Below are 12,469 nucleotides of genomic sequence, written 5' to 3'. Positions count from 1 at the left end.
TTTGTTGGGAAAGCAGTATCCAAGCAGACTAAGTACTTAAGGGTCTCTGCTCAGGCGAAGGCTACATGTAAACAGGAAGACACAAAGCTCAATTAGGGTTTCATTCATTCATTGGTCTATCTCTTACATGTGGTTTGCTTCCCCCTTTTATAGGTCACTGTATAATGCAAAGTTCTTTACATCTATGCCCTCCAACCGACGGAGCATATTCTGAGGATATACCCGTACAACTACAACCCTTCAGGGGTATCTTAGGCCTTCTCCCTTCTAACTGCATTACTTCATGGGCCTTGCCCTTAGCCCGCTGGAGGCCCAACACGCACGTGGAGCGTGCCTTCTTTGAGAGCCTTGTCTTCGAGCGGCGAAGGCTTGACCTCCGCCGGACTTCACTGATTCCCATGTTGAACCGTCGTGCATTCCCCCCACTGGTCTCCATGACACCCACTGCGCATCACGCTTCAGTGTGCTCCAGTCCTTCAGCAATGGTGCCTTCGCCGACCATGAGCCTTCACACTGTCGGGTAAGTGCGACCGAAGGTACCTACAAGAGTCTTGTCCGGAACCAACACAACAACCCATATTCCGATCCAATCTATTAGGTATACGAAGATGTGACAAAAGGTGGCGTCCCTTCATGACTACAATATAGGCACCAGCAGTGTGAAGGTGCACCACGAGCATTGGCGGAGCAAAGCTCGGCGTCAACAACCAGCTCATGCGGAGAAAGAACCATGGCTAGTGGCAGTTATAAGGAGCGGCTGACCAACTCATGCGAAGGAGGAATAGCCGCCCTGCGGTGGTCCGTGGGGAAGGTGGCGTTGCTGCCTGCCTTGATGAACCAAGCTCAACTCGTAGCACAAGCTAGGGAAAGCTACCGATGTAGATGCGGGGGGGGGGGGGGGGCGACCATGGACAGAGGCGCAACTAGATGGGGCCCATCGCCAGTGAACGGTTGTGGCGAATGTGCAATGTCATAGTACATGAGTGTTGGTTCAGAAGAATGCGTGGGCTGCACAAAACATATCGACAGGGTCGGACAAAAAAGCTTGTTGAGCTGGCTCAATGGCTCATTCCGAAACTTTTTTTTTAATAAAAATGAGTTGATTTTGCGTGACTTTCGACTGTTCATTTGGCTCAGCTCGTTATGAAGTTTTGGATCTCAAATAACTCAAGAGACCCTAATAAATGAGATTATATCAATTTTACAGAAAAATCGAAGAAAAAAGTAGAGTTGGCGCATGTTTAGTTTGGTGAATTTGAGAATTTGGGCTACTGTGATATTTTCGTTTTTATTTGGCAATTAGTGTTCAATCATGGACTAATTAGGCTCAAAACATTCATATCGTAATTTCCAACCAAACTGTGCAATTAATTTTTTTTCGTCTATATTTAATGTTTTATGCACGTATCGTAAGATTCAATGTGACAGGTACTATAACACTTTTTAAGACTGGGGTTAGAACTAACCACGCGCTTGGCTCGGTCTTTATCCGCACCTACGCATCGGTGGAAACCACCTACGCCTCCAACGACAAAAACGTCGGGCCAAAATGGTTTATCAGGAATAAACGATTTCTTTTTTTCTCTCTCTCTCTCTTTATTACTTGCCACGGTGTCGCGCCCACGCATTCCGCCATCCCCTTCTCACCCCAAACAGCCAAACACCCCCCCCCCCCCCCCCCCCCCCCCCCCACCCCCCACCCCCACCCCCAAACCCTCGCCGCCGCCCTCCGCCAGCACCGGACCGACCCTCCTCCGGCCCAACCGCCTTGACCGCGCCGCTCGCGCAGGCCTCTCACAGTCTGGCGACGCAGCGCAAACTGCCGCCGCTGGCACGGTGCCCTGCTTCTCCGGTCGCGGCATTCCCCCTCGCAACATCCCGGCTGCGGTACGATTCTTGGCTGTTGACCCAGCCTGCGCATACCAATTTACTTGATTTGATTTACCTTTAGAAGTTGGAATAAACAGAACCGCTCTGTTGAATGTTGGTATCCTAATACCATTAGGCTTTCCGGGATCTCCGGATTGGAGGAATTGGGGAGAAATTGTATTCGGGAATTGCAGGCGCGTGGATGAATTTGTACAGTAGGAATCGCAGTGTTATTAGACATCGACCCATTACCTTGAGCAAACGATCTTGTAGGAGTCACTAGGAAAGTTTCGTCCCTCCTGTTCGGATGCTTGGAGACTGTACATGTTCTACAGTTGTACCCTGCAATCTTGGCTCTCTTATCTCGCACTTCAGTGAAAATGGCACTCCCTCAGTTCCAAATTGTAAGTCCTTCTGGTTTTTCTACGCACCTAGATATACATTATGTCTAGATATGTAGAAAAGCCAGAACTACTCACAATTTGAAATGGAGATGGAGGGAGTAGCATTTACCATGCTGTTGGACTTGCACTATCCTTAATGATGTGTTGACATGAAGGGTAAAAGCAGACTAGCCATTCATAGATATATTGGACAATGTTCAACTGAATTGATTCAATGATGCAGATATGGTCACACTGCCAATCATTTTTAGAATTTGAAGCTTTACTGCTGGCTTTCTCCAACTAATTAGAACAGATGATGCTTCTCATCGGTCCTTTATATCTGATCTAATGTGGCCACATTTAGATTTGAAAAATCTAGTTTATGAGATGATTATTTGCATTGCATGTAACATGTATAGTGCTATGACATGAGGAACCAGTTACCTTTACTCGTTATGTTCTTCAAAGTAGTTGACCTAGATCTTGTTTTTTGTTGTTAACCCCATATTATTTTACTATATCAATGATTAGATTAAAATGCTTCAGAAATGTTCTGCAAGAACCTGATATTGATTTTTTTTTTACAACACGGCTAAAAGAGACTGCTCTAATTGGGCTACTGTTCTTCAAAACCATTAGTTCTGCAGCACCAGCTTCAAATCAGTTCTTCTGATCTTAGAAAGGCATTAGCAAAGATATAATGAAGCTTCAGAAGTACACTATGATTGTCTACCTTCTTTTACCACTTGTCATTCCTTAATAATGCATGTTAGTTGGCTTTGTCCCAGAAAGCTATACCAGCATCTGTGGCATACAATGATACTGCTCAAATTAAAGGATTTGGTAAATCTTTCACAAATATGAAAAAAGTAAAAAAATGTGATTAGGTCCATTCTTATTGTATTAATTTTCCATCCCCTAGATCTGAGATAATTTATTTTAGTGCTCTGTGTTGCTCCATTTTGCTGGGAAATTTTGAGGTCAGTGGTTGTCCAAGAAAACATGTTTAATTTAGTATGTTGCCTAACTTCAAACAGCTCTAGGAATACTAATCCAAAAGATGAGTCGTAATTTGTCAATCTAGTTTTTTATATCTCAGAAGAGCTTTTTCAAGTTATTGTGATACAACTTCTTTGCTATCTCCTACTAACCAATCCAATATTGTTACAAAATTCAACATCCTTGTTTGACAATTTATTTTCTCTCAGGAGGGTAACATCTACCAACACACAGTTACTAGCAATAGTACTGTTAGCTCGAGCTCCTTTGGTTTAGCGGAACATCAATTATGGAATTGTTGACAGTCTTATTGTGGGGTTCAATGTCACAAACAGGAAATATGGAAGTGAAAACCCTCCCTTGAAAAATGCAATTTGTAACATTTCATTTATATCTTGTTATAGAAAGATCCACAGAATCTAAGATGCAAATAATCTTATCTTCCTTATTTATCCTGGATTGCTGTACCATTTGATCACACCAAGTTCCTCCCAACGTGTCATTTCTATTTGGTTCCAATGGATCCCCGTCCTCCCATTGGGTTCTCAAATGGTAAGAGTTGTCCAAGTGAACCACCGGGAAAGCCCAATCCGGTGAATTTGCATTCGCAGTTTCCACAGCAAATCTCATTTTCGCATCCATCGTATACCATGAGTGCTCCCCACCAGCAATTTCCCCAGCAACACCTATATCCACAAAATGTCCAGTATGTTGTTGTTCAACCACAATATGCTCCATTCTCACTGCCACAACTACCACCTCAACCTGCTGGGACTATGTCAATGCCACCGCCTGCATCAGCTGGAACTATGCCACTGCCTGCACTGCCACTTCAACCTCCAATTGCTGGAGCAGTGCCATTTATGTCTGTGTCATACTCAGGCACCCCACACTCTGTAACTGGTCCAGATTTACAAGACACTGTTAGTGTAGACAATGAAGAGAATGCTCAACCTGATAGGACTTCTAGGCGATTGCGATTGAATTGGAAAGAATTGGAGTCTTTAAGACTGGTGAGATTTTTTTACTCATTTCATGATGTTAGGGCTCTGCATTTCTTTTCTCTTACATGTTTGTGTTGGAACTGCAGATTAACGCTTGGTTGAATAGTTTCAAGCTGAATAGTTCCAGGAAGAATGGTGTGCACTGGGGAAATGTCACAAAGCTGTACAATAGCAGCACTCCAAAAGATCGGAGAAGGCCACGAAATCAATTGAAGCTCCACTGGCACAAGATTACCATGAAGATGGCCCACTTCTATGACTGTTGGTGCCAAATCGAGAAGAAATATTCGAGCGTGCAATCTGATAAAATGCAACTGATGGACAAAACATGGGTAAAGTATGACGAGGAAGCAAGGGCGATGTACCTTGAGGAAGCAAAACATCATTTCACGTTGGGCCATCTTTGGAAAGCTGTCTGGGACCAACCCAAGTGGAAAAGCTACATCTCTTCATTATATTCCAAGGGTACCAAATTATCTGAGTCGGGGGACTGCACGTCATCCTCTGAAGATGCCAATGATGTATCAGAAAAAGAAATGGATGACAAAGATAGCATGTCTGCAAAGAAGAAACGGGAAGGCAAAAGCAAAATGTCATCTCCTTCAATACAGTTGCAACAAGGCATTCAAAGCTCAGTGGGTCCTCAAAACGTGCTTGAGAAGAATAATTTAGTGGCAGACACTTCGAGGCTCTGTGAGTTTCAGCCCGAGAAGGAGAAATTGATGGCTGGCACTTTGAGTTTCAATGAACTTCACCATGGAAATTCAGTTAGGGAAGACGTGCCTGAAAAGGGAAGACATCCACAAGATTGCAAAGGACTGGAACATGCAATGACGGTGAGATGTGCTCCAGAAAAAGAAACAGACCCACAAAGTTCCAAGATGGAAAAGGCCAAGCGGAAACGTAAAGGGAACTTATCATGTCCTTCCTCGGAGGTGCAGGAAGACATTAAACGTGCAATGGATCTACAGAGAATGCTTCAGAAGGATCGTGAGAAGATGTCGGAGGTACAAATCCAACTCTCAAAAGAGAAGCTTGAGATGGCAAGACTAAAGCACGAGGAAGCAAAGGAAAAGAAGGAAACAACACTCTATGAGAAGTACACCGAGCTATTGATGGCTGACACTCGGAGGTTCAACGATTTTCAGAAGGAAGAGCATCAAAAGGCAGTGAAGTGCATGGGTGTGATGCTATTTGGTAAAGATGGTAAGTAAGTTTCTTTTAGTAGGGCACCTCCTTTTGTATATAGTGAACGCTCGAAATGTACTATTGGTGCTTATACTTGTCAGTTTCGTTGATAACTTTTACTGAGGTGCTATCCTTAGAACCTATCTTCTTGGTTAACAGTGTGCTACAGTTAGTTTCTATCTGTGCGATAAACGGCTTTGACAGCTATAACTGTACGTGTTCACTTTCAGAAAAATGGATCGAATTGCTTCTGGTAATGTCTTCATATGTCTACCTGTTTGCTAATCTGTAATGGAGTTGAGAACAAATAAATCTATGCGAAACACGAGAGTGGAAAAGGAAAACGTGGGTTTAAAGATACTTGTCATATGTTCTGAAACACTAGTTCTGTACATAATAAGTGGCAAGAGGAGGTACGGTGCTTCATAGTACAGGTGTTCATCCTGTTTAATCTGAAAGCTGCCAGTTAATTCTTATTTCCTGACCATGAACAGAAAGCATCTCCACAGATCAATCAACCACGCAGTCATTACTGGTGCATCTCATGCCAAAATTTATGGCCCTATAGAATACAACAGCATCTTATCTTCAAACTGTCGATTGAAACGTTATAGTGGAATTGTAGGCTTACTACATCTGTACCGAAAGTTGAATACCAAGATTGGTGACAGTGGAGCCAAAAGTAAAAGACCTAAGAAAGAGAGCTTTATCGATGATAAAGAGATCAAGTAGCCGAGGGAAGGGAAGCATAGAGGAAAAAGGAAATCGGTTAGGAATGAATTGGTATTGGATATAGTGGTTGGGATGTTTTTATTGAGAGTTAAGCCTAGTGCTGCTATATGTATCTAGTTAATTACTTAGCTATTTACTATTCCTAGTAATGCTGTTTTCAGCTGGTTACTTAAGCATCTAAGTAGCATCTGCTTTATGCAGTTAGATTATGCTGTAGTGGTTGGGAACTTCCTTGTATCTCAAGTTTGCTCTCTCTATATAATGAGAATAAGCAGCTAAGACCAAGCTGCCCTCTGGCAGATCAAATCTGAATCCAGTTTGTGTGTTACCTGGCCAACATTTATGCATAAAGTACTTGTTCAACAGAGGAAACTGACGATGGTCTTGTTGCATGCCATATGGAAATGCTCCATCATCTACCTATATTTGACGATTTATACAAAACTACTGACCTATGCATTTTGCCCTTGAACATTAGTGCTAGAAATGAGGCAAGGGTACAGGAAACCCCTGCTGTGGTATAATAAATATATAGACAGAGGTGAAAACAATGTACATAGGCAAAGATAAAAATCACTTGACTGTTGAGAAGCTTGTTTCTGTTAAGGGAATGTAAATATTTCTGTGAACTAAGTCATCTTGCATGTGTTTCTGGCAGTGAGATGCTTTCATTCGTTGGAAAGGATAATGTTGGCAATTGATCAGTGACATAATTGTCATTCCACACACCATTCTGGAGACCGGAGAAAAAACAGTTGATCCATCTCCCACTTTACAACATGCAATTCTTTTGAAGTGGTCAATGTTGTCATGTGGCATGCCGCCTAAAAAGGCCTCTCTTTCAGAGGATGCATGGGGTATTTGGGCCATCTGGAATTCTGGATAATGAACATACCGAATCAGCTTGAGCTTGAGCCAAGGCATGCAGATGCAGTTCATTCTAAAATTTGTGCAGATGTGTTTGATGAGAGGAGCTTCGTTTTTATTTTGTAGGTTGATAATTCATAGGCTTCCCTTCGTTTTTGGTCTGGAAACTCCCATCTATAATCCAGTTCGTGTATTCATTTGCAGTAACAATCAGCCGGAGTGTACATTATGCAAGTGGAGAGAGAGAGAGAGAGAGAGAGAGAGAGAGAGAGAGAGAGAGAGAGAGAGGAGAAAACTGAACACCATATATACCCTGCCTGCCTGGTTGAGAAGTTAGGAATACCAAAAACCCTTGTTTCCACCTTGTCCTATATAACCAACAAGGAGTTCTTTTAATAAAAAATGTTCATAGGCTAAGGGAGCAATGTGGTTATTAGACAAATGGTAGCAAAGGATGGAGGTATCTTAGTTTAATTGTACTATTCAAGCTAAAGCTAGGACAAGCTAGTAATTGGGTTCTCAACAACAAAACTTCTAGCCTTCTAGGAGTATAAAATCGGATGGCATGTCGAGCTGGTGGTGAGCTATGGCTCATGCCCTTGCTGATTACAACAGAGAGAAGTATATGCAAATAAAGCATGTCCTTTGCCCATGATCTGAAACTGCACCACCATTGGCTCTACGCCTCTACCTACTGCGACATAGTGTTTCCAGGTTCCTCCCATGCCAAAACTGGACGTTCGATTATTTGAGTCATCAAGTGAGCATGTAATAATTAATCAAGAATTGTTGAGTAATTAAGTCTATGGGATCCATTTTCATTTCCTCATGTTTGCCTCATAAATATTATCGTGGGAATATTTTGCTACACCTGCATCAAAACCACACACCAGTGTTAACGACGACAGTGGGTGAGTTGTTGAACCGAACTTTAATGAGTTTTAATTTGTTGTGTTTTGATAATATTCATTCAATATATGTTTTCAAATCTTATTTTCTGCTTGAGTTTTAATCAAATATCAAATACGCATTCCAACATGCTGACAATACAGTAAATAGTGGAAACAAGATCTCAGAGATTTGAGCACCGCAATTGAAAGTTTAACAGAAGTAGCTGGGTTACTTTAGTGCATTTTGCATTCATAAATGTTGCTACTAATGGATATGCTGTGCAAAATTGTTTACCTAATCCTTTCCTACGCTATGACAAGCCTATGCCTAAAGACCCAAAAAAATCTGAGACCTTAATAAATGGAACCAGATCCACTAATTCCATTCCATGTGTGCATTTGCGGCAGTGGCGGGTGCTGCACGCCATTGCTCTCTCCTTATTACAGTCACCCACTCGTCATTAGCATACTGCCATGACTACCTTGATGTATATATTGTGGTAACATATCACGATGCCATGACTACTACCAGGCTACCTTGATGTACTATTAAATCCATGCCGCCAGATAACCCCAGGTCCGGATGGCTTCACGGGTGCTTTCTTCAAGGCATGCTGGGGATCATAAAAGAGGATGTTATGGCCGCCTTGCATGGCCTGTTCACACTAAACTCTCAAGGATTTGAGATGTTGGCCCCGTTCGGCTGGCAGAATTTTGGCTGAAACTGGCTGAAAAACACTATTCTGACTGAATTGTTGTGAGAGAAAAATACTGTTCCGGCTGAAAAAAGAAGCCAAACAAACCGAATATGGGGTAAACCGAACGGGGCCGTTGAATTCGGCAAATATCGTCATGCTACCAAAAAAATTGGAAGCGTCAAGGGTCACTGACTTCAGACCTATCAACCTCATACATAGCATTGCGAAAATCTTCTCAAAGTTGCTGGTCAACAGATTAGCCCCACATTTGAACTCCATGGTCTCCAACCGCCAAAGTGCATTCATCAAAAGGAGAAGCATCCACGACAATTTCTTATATGTCCAAGGCGCAGTGCGTGGATTTCACAAGCTGAAGTTGCCGACTCCATTCATGAAGCTGGACATCCACAAGGCATTTGATACTGTTAGTTGGGGCTACTTGTTGGAGATACTGCAAGCTCTTGGTTTTGGGCCGCGCTGGCGCGAATGGGTCTCTATCCTCTTCCAAACGGCCTCCTCGTGCACACTACTTAATGGTCAAAAAGGGCTCTGCTTTAGCCATGCCAGAGGCGTCCGTCAAGGGGACCCTCTCACCCATGCTTTTTATCTTGGCCATGGATCCCTTGCAGCGCCTACCTGACTTGGCAACCCAGCAAGGAATCATAACCCCCTGCCTTCGGTAGCATCTAAATGGAGAACCTCCATGTATGCACATGACGTGGCAATTTTCATCAACCCGCTAAGAGATGATGTCGATGCGATCAAAACAATCCTTGAAGCATTTGGAAATTTCTCAGGTCTCCATATAAACTTACAAAAAAGCTCCATCCACCCGATCAGATGTGAAGAAGTTGATCTTGACTCGGTGTTGTCCCCGTTCATAGGTACCAGAGGCACCTTCCCATGCAAATACCTAGGCCTACAGCTGCATATCAGGTCACTACAGAAAATCCACGTACAACCGCTCATTGAGCGTATTGGGCAACAACTACCTAGATGGAAAGGAAGATGGCTTAACAGGGTGGGCGCCTAACGCTTGTCTCTTCAGTTCTCTCGGCCATGCCAACTTATCACCTCATAGTATTTCCCTTGGCGGCTTGGGCAAAAAAAGAGAATTGACAAAATTAGGAGATCTTTCTTATGGAAAGGGGAGAAAAATGCAAATGGAGGACACTATTTGATGAATTGGCCAACGGTCACCCGGCCAAAGGATTTGGGAAGGCTAGGGGTACCTGACCTAGAGAGATTTGGCCGTGCACTCCGACTTCATTGGTTGTCGCAGGATTGGACGGAAGACTCCAAACCATGGATTGGGATGGACCTTCCTTGCAATGATGCTGATCGGCTATTGTTCAATGCCTCAACCATAGTCACCATAGGAGACGGTGCAAAGGCTCGCTTGTGGCACAACAATTGGCTTGAGGGAGAAGCACCCAAGTATCAGGCTCCAAATCTCTTCCAATTAGCCACGAGGAAGAATAGAACAGTTCAGCGGGAACTCCATAGCGACAATTGGATGCACTCCCTGCTGCGTCATATCACCACCGCCACCCATATTGAGGAATTTGTCTCCCTCTGGATCTGAATCTAGGATGTGCATCTCACCCAAGGTGTCAAAGACTCCATCACCTGGAAATGGACGCCAGACGGTAATTACTCCACCTGCTCAGCATACCCCCAATTCAGAGGCTCTTTCATAAAATTTCGAAGGGGCCTCATTTGGAGAGCACTTACAGAAAATAAGTGCAAGGTCTTCGGCTGGATCCTAATACACAGGAAACTACTAATGGCAGACAATTTGGAAAAAAGGGGTTGGCCATACCAGGAACATTGTGTGCTATGCAATGGACTCTTGGAGACCGGGCTGCACCTATGCTTATGCTGCCCATTTGCTAAGGCGGTTTGGAGTCAAATTCTAGCTTGGGAACATTTCGACGGACTAATAGGACAGCAACAGAAGGACCCCCTCAAATATTAGGCAGTGGTGGGAGAACGCCTCAAGCAAAGTGCCTCGCCCGGAACGAAGACGGTTCAATGGCATGGTCATTTATATCTTCTAGAACCTCTAGAAAGAGAGGAACAGAAGAATCTTCAGCAACACATATGAAATGATGATGTAGGTGGCTGCGAGAATTAAAGATGACATAGAGCAAAGAAGGAGAGCGTTTCGATAGGGGGGTATTTATTGCTTTGTGTTCCATTTCGCTGCTGCCCCGGATGGGCTGTTTGTTTCTGATGTATATAAACACCTTTTCTATTCCCAATCTTAATGGAAGGGCAGCCTGCCAATTTTTTTAAAAAAATGTACAGTACAGGAACGAAATTAGTAACTTATTGTGCAGCCAATCCTAAGAAGAATTTATATGCTATTAGGGTGAAACAGAAGTTGAAACAATCATGTCAGATTATGTGACGGCACAAGGAAACTTGAAAGCAAACATGTTAGCTTCACGGCCTGAAAAAGTTATCAGGCAAAAAGTAAAGCACAGACACCAACACACTAGTTGTACGTGGTTAGAAATTTCTTACTGATAAACCTAGCCAGCATTATTGTTATTTCATCATTTGGAATGTCTTAGGCGCACACAAGAACTAAAAGGGAACAAGGCATCAAATATTCAGAGCTAATCCTGTTGAAGGTTATACCGTTCTAGCAGTTAGCAGTATCTACTGCAAACTGATATCACAGGCACATGCATGATGCTATCAATACAAGGTCTATCTTCAATATTCATTACTAGGTGCAGAATTATTCACACCATATTGACATGAAAATTTGATGTACTAGCAAAGCAGCTCAGGTAAGAGAGTTACCATGACATCATAACAAATCATCTACTCAACTGCATGTATATAGACTGAAAATGTACTACTGTTAGTCAATAAACAATTGGGCCGACAATTCATTTCAGCCCATTAGTCTCAAACAATTCATATTTCTGTTTTCCAGTAAGATTTGACGCAATCCCAAGATCAAACTCATGACAACTCAAATAGTGAAATGTGACTCAAACTGGATTCCTGATTACAATATAATATAGCACAATATATATGACTCATTTTCTTGTGAGCAGTCGAAAACCTGGGCAATTTGGAATATGGATAAATGTGGAATTTCTTCAGTCATAGATACTGTCTAGCTATGTTCAGCTCTGAGTTAACAGCATGCAAGTTGTGGCAGCAGTATTTCTCAAATTAGACAATGTGCGGTAGCAACAATCGAACAAAAACATTGAAACTGGATCAATAGTCATGTATTGTTAATTATTGAACTATTTACTACATTGACAGTCAAAGCAGCTAATAGTCCGCAAACTTTAAAACAGAGCATTAGCTAATAAATAAAAAAAAACACTGAAGTGCCATAGGGGGATCTCATCCAGTGCCAAAACGAAATTCAGACCAGAGACTTCTCACACCCATTCCATTTTCAGCAAGGCAGCAATTACAAATTCAGTGAGTAGTGTACTCAGTACCAATTAAAGTTTCATGCACCCACCTTACCAGTAGCAGGTTCGAATCATTCGTGCCTCAACATTAACATTTCCTACTAGTTTCAGACTATGGAAGAAGGAAGTGCATGCGTCACTTACATTACATCAGAAAAAAAATGCTCCAACAAAAACGGATATACCGTTCTAGTAGTTAGCGGTATCTACTGCAAACTGATATCACAGGCACATGCATGATACTCTCAATACAAGGTCTATCTTCAATTTCAGTACTAGGTACAAAAGTTCTTCACACCATATTTATTGACATGAAAATTCTACTAGCAAAGAAGCTCAATAAGAGAGTATCATGACATCACAACAAATCATCTACTCAGATGCATG

The 12,469-nt window shown here is 42.6% G+C and overlaps 1 protein-coding gene across 4 annotated transcripts; it reads left to right on the top strand.

Moving 5' to 3' along the window:
• The first annotated feature begins 1,708 nt into the window (after positions 1–1,708).
• Positions 1,709–7,335, top strand: LOC136551609 (uncharacterized). Of its 4 annotated transcripts, none has more exons than XM_066543163.1 (4): positions 1,709–1,887; positions 3,464–4,267; positions 4,345–5,464; positions 6,837–7,335. In XM_066543163.1, the coding sequence occupies exons 2-4, from the start codon at positions 3,773–3,775 to the stop codon at positions 6,884–6,886; spliced, it is 1,665 nt and encodes a 554-aa protein (XP_066399260.1). In that variant the 5' UTR covers positions 1,709–1,887; positions 3,464–3,772; the 3' UTR covers positions 6,887–7,335. The 4 variants fall into 4 exon arrangements, with proteins under 4 accessions (XP_066399260.1, XP_066399259.1, XP_066399261.1 ...); XM_066543162.1 differs by lacking the exon at positions 6,837–7,335 and adding an exon at positions 6,072–6,404; XM_066543164.1 differs by lacking the exon at positions 6,837–7,335 and adding an exon at positions 6,061–6,188.
• Positions 7,336–12,469: the final 5,134 nt, after the last annotated feature.

Source organism: Miscanthus floridulus, chromosome 4, assembly GCF_019320115.1.
Source record: "Miscanthus floridulus cultivar M001 chromosome 4, ASM1932011v1, whole genome shotgun sequence".
NCBI classification, from domain to species: Eukaryota; Viridiplantae; Streptophyta; class Magnoliopsida; order Poales; family Poaceae; genus Miscanthus; species Miscanthus floridulus.
This window is presented reverse-complemented; position numbering and strand designations above follow the sequence as displayed.

Coding starts and splice junctions, on each gene's coding strand:
- LOC136551609 (XM_066543162.1), top strand. CDS start 3,773: ATGGATCCCCGTCCTCCCATTGGGTTCTCAAATGGTAAGAGTTGTCCA. Junction 4,268..4,344: donor AATTGGAGTCTTTAAGACTG/GTGAGATTTTTT, acceptor TTGGAACTGCAG/ATTAACGCTTGGTTGAATAG. Junction 5,465..6,071: donor GATGCTATTTGGTAAAGATG/GTAAGTAAGTTT, acceptor GTGGAATTGTAG/GCTTACTACATCTGTACCGA.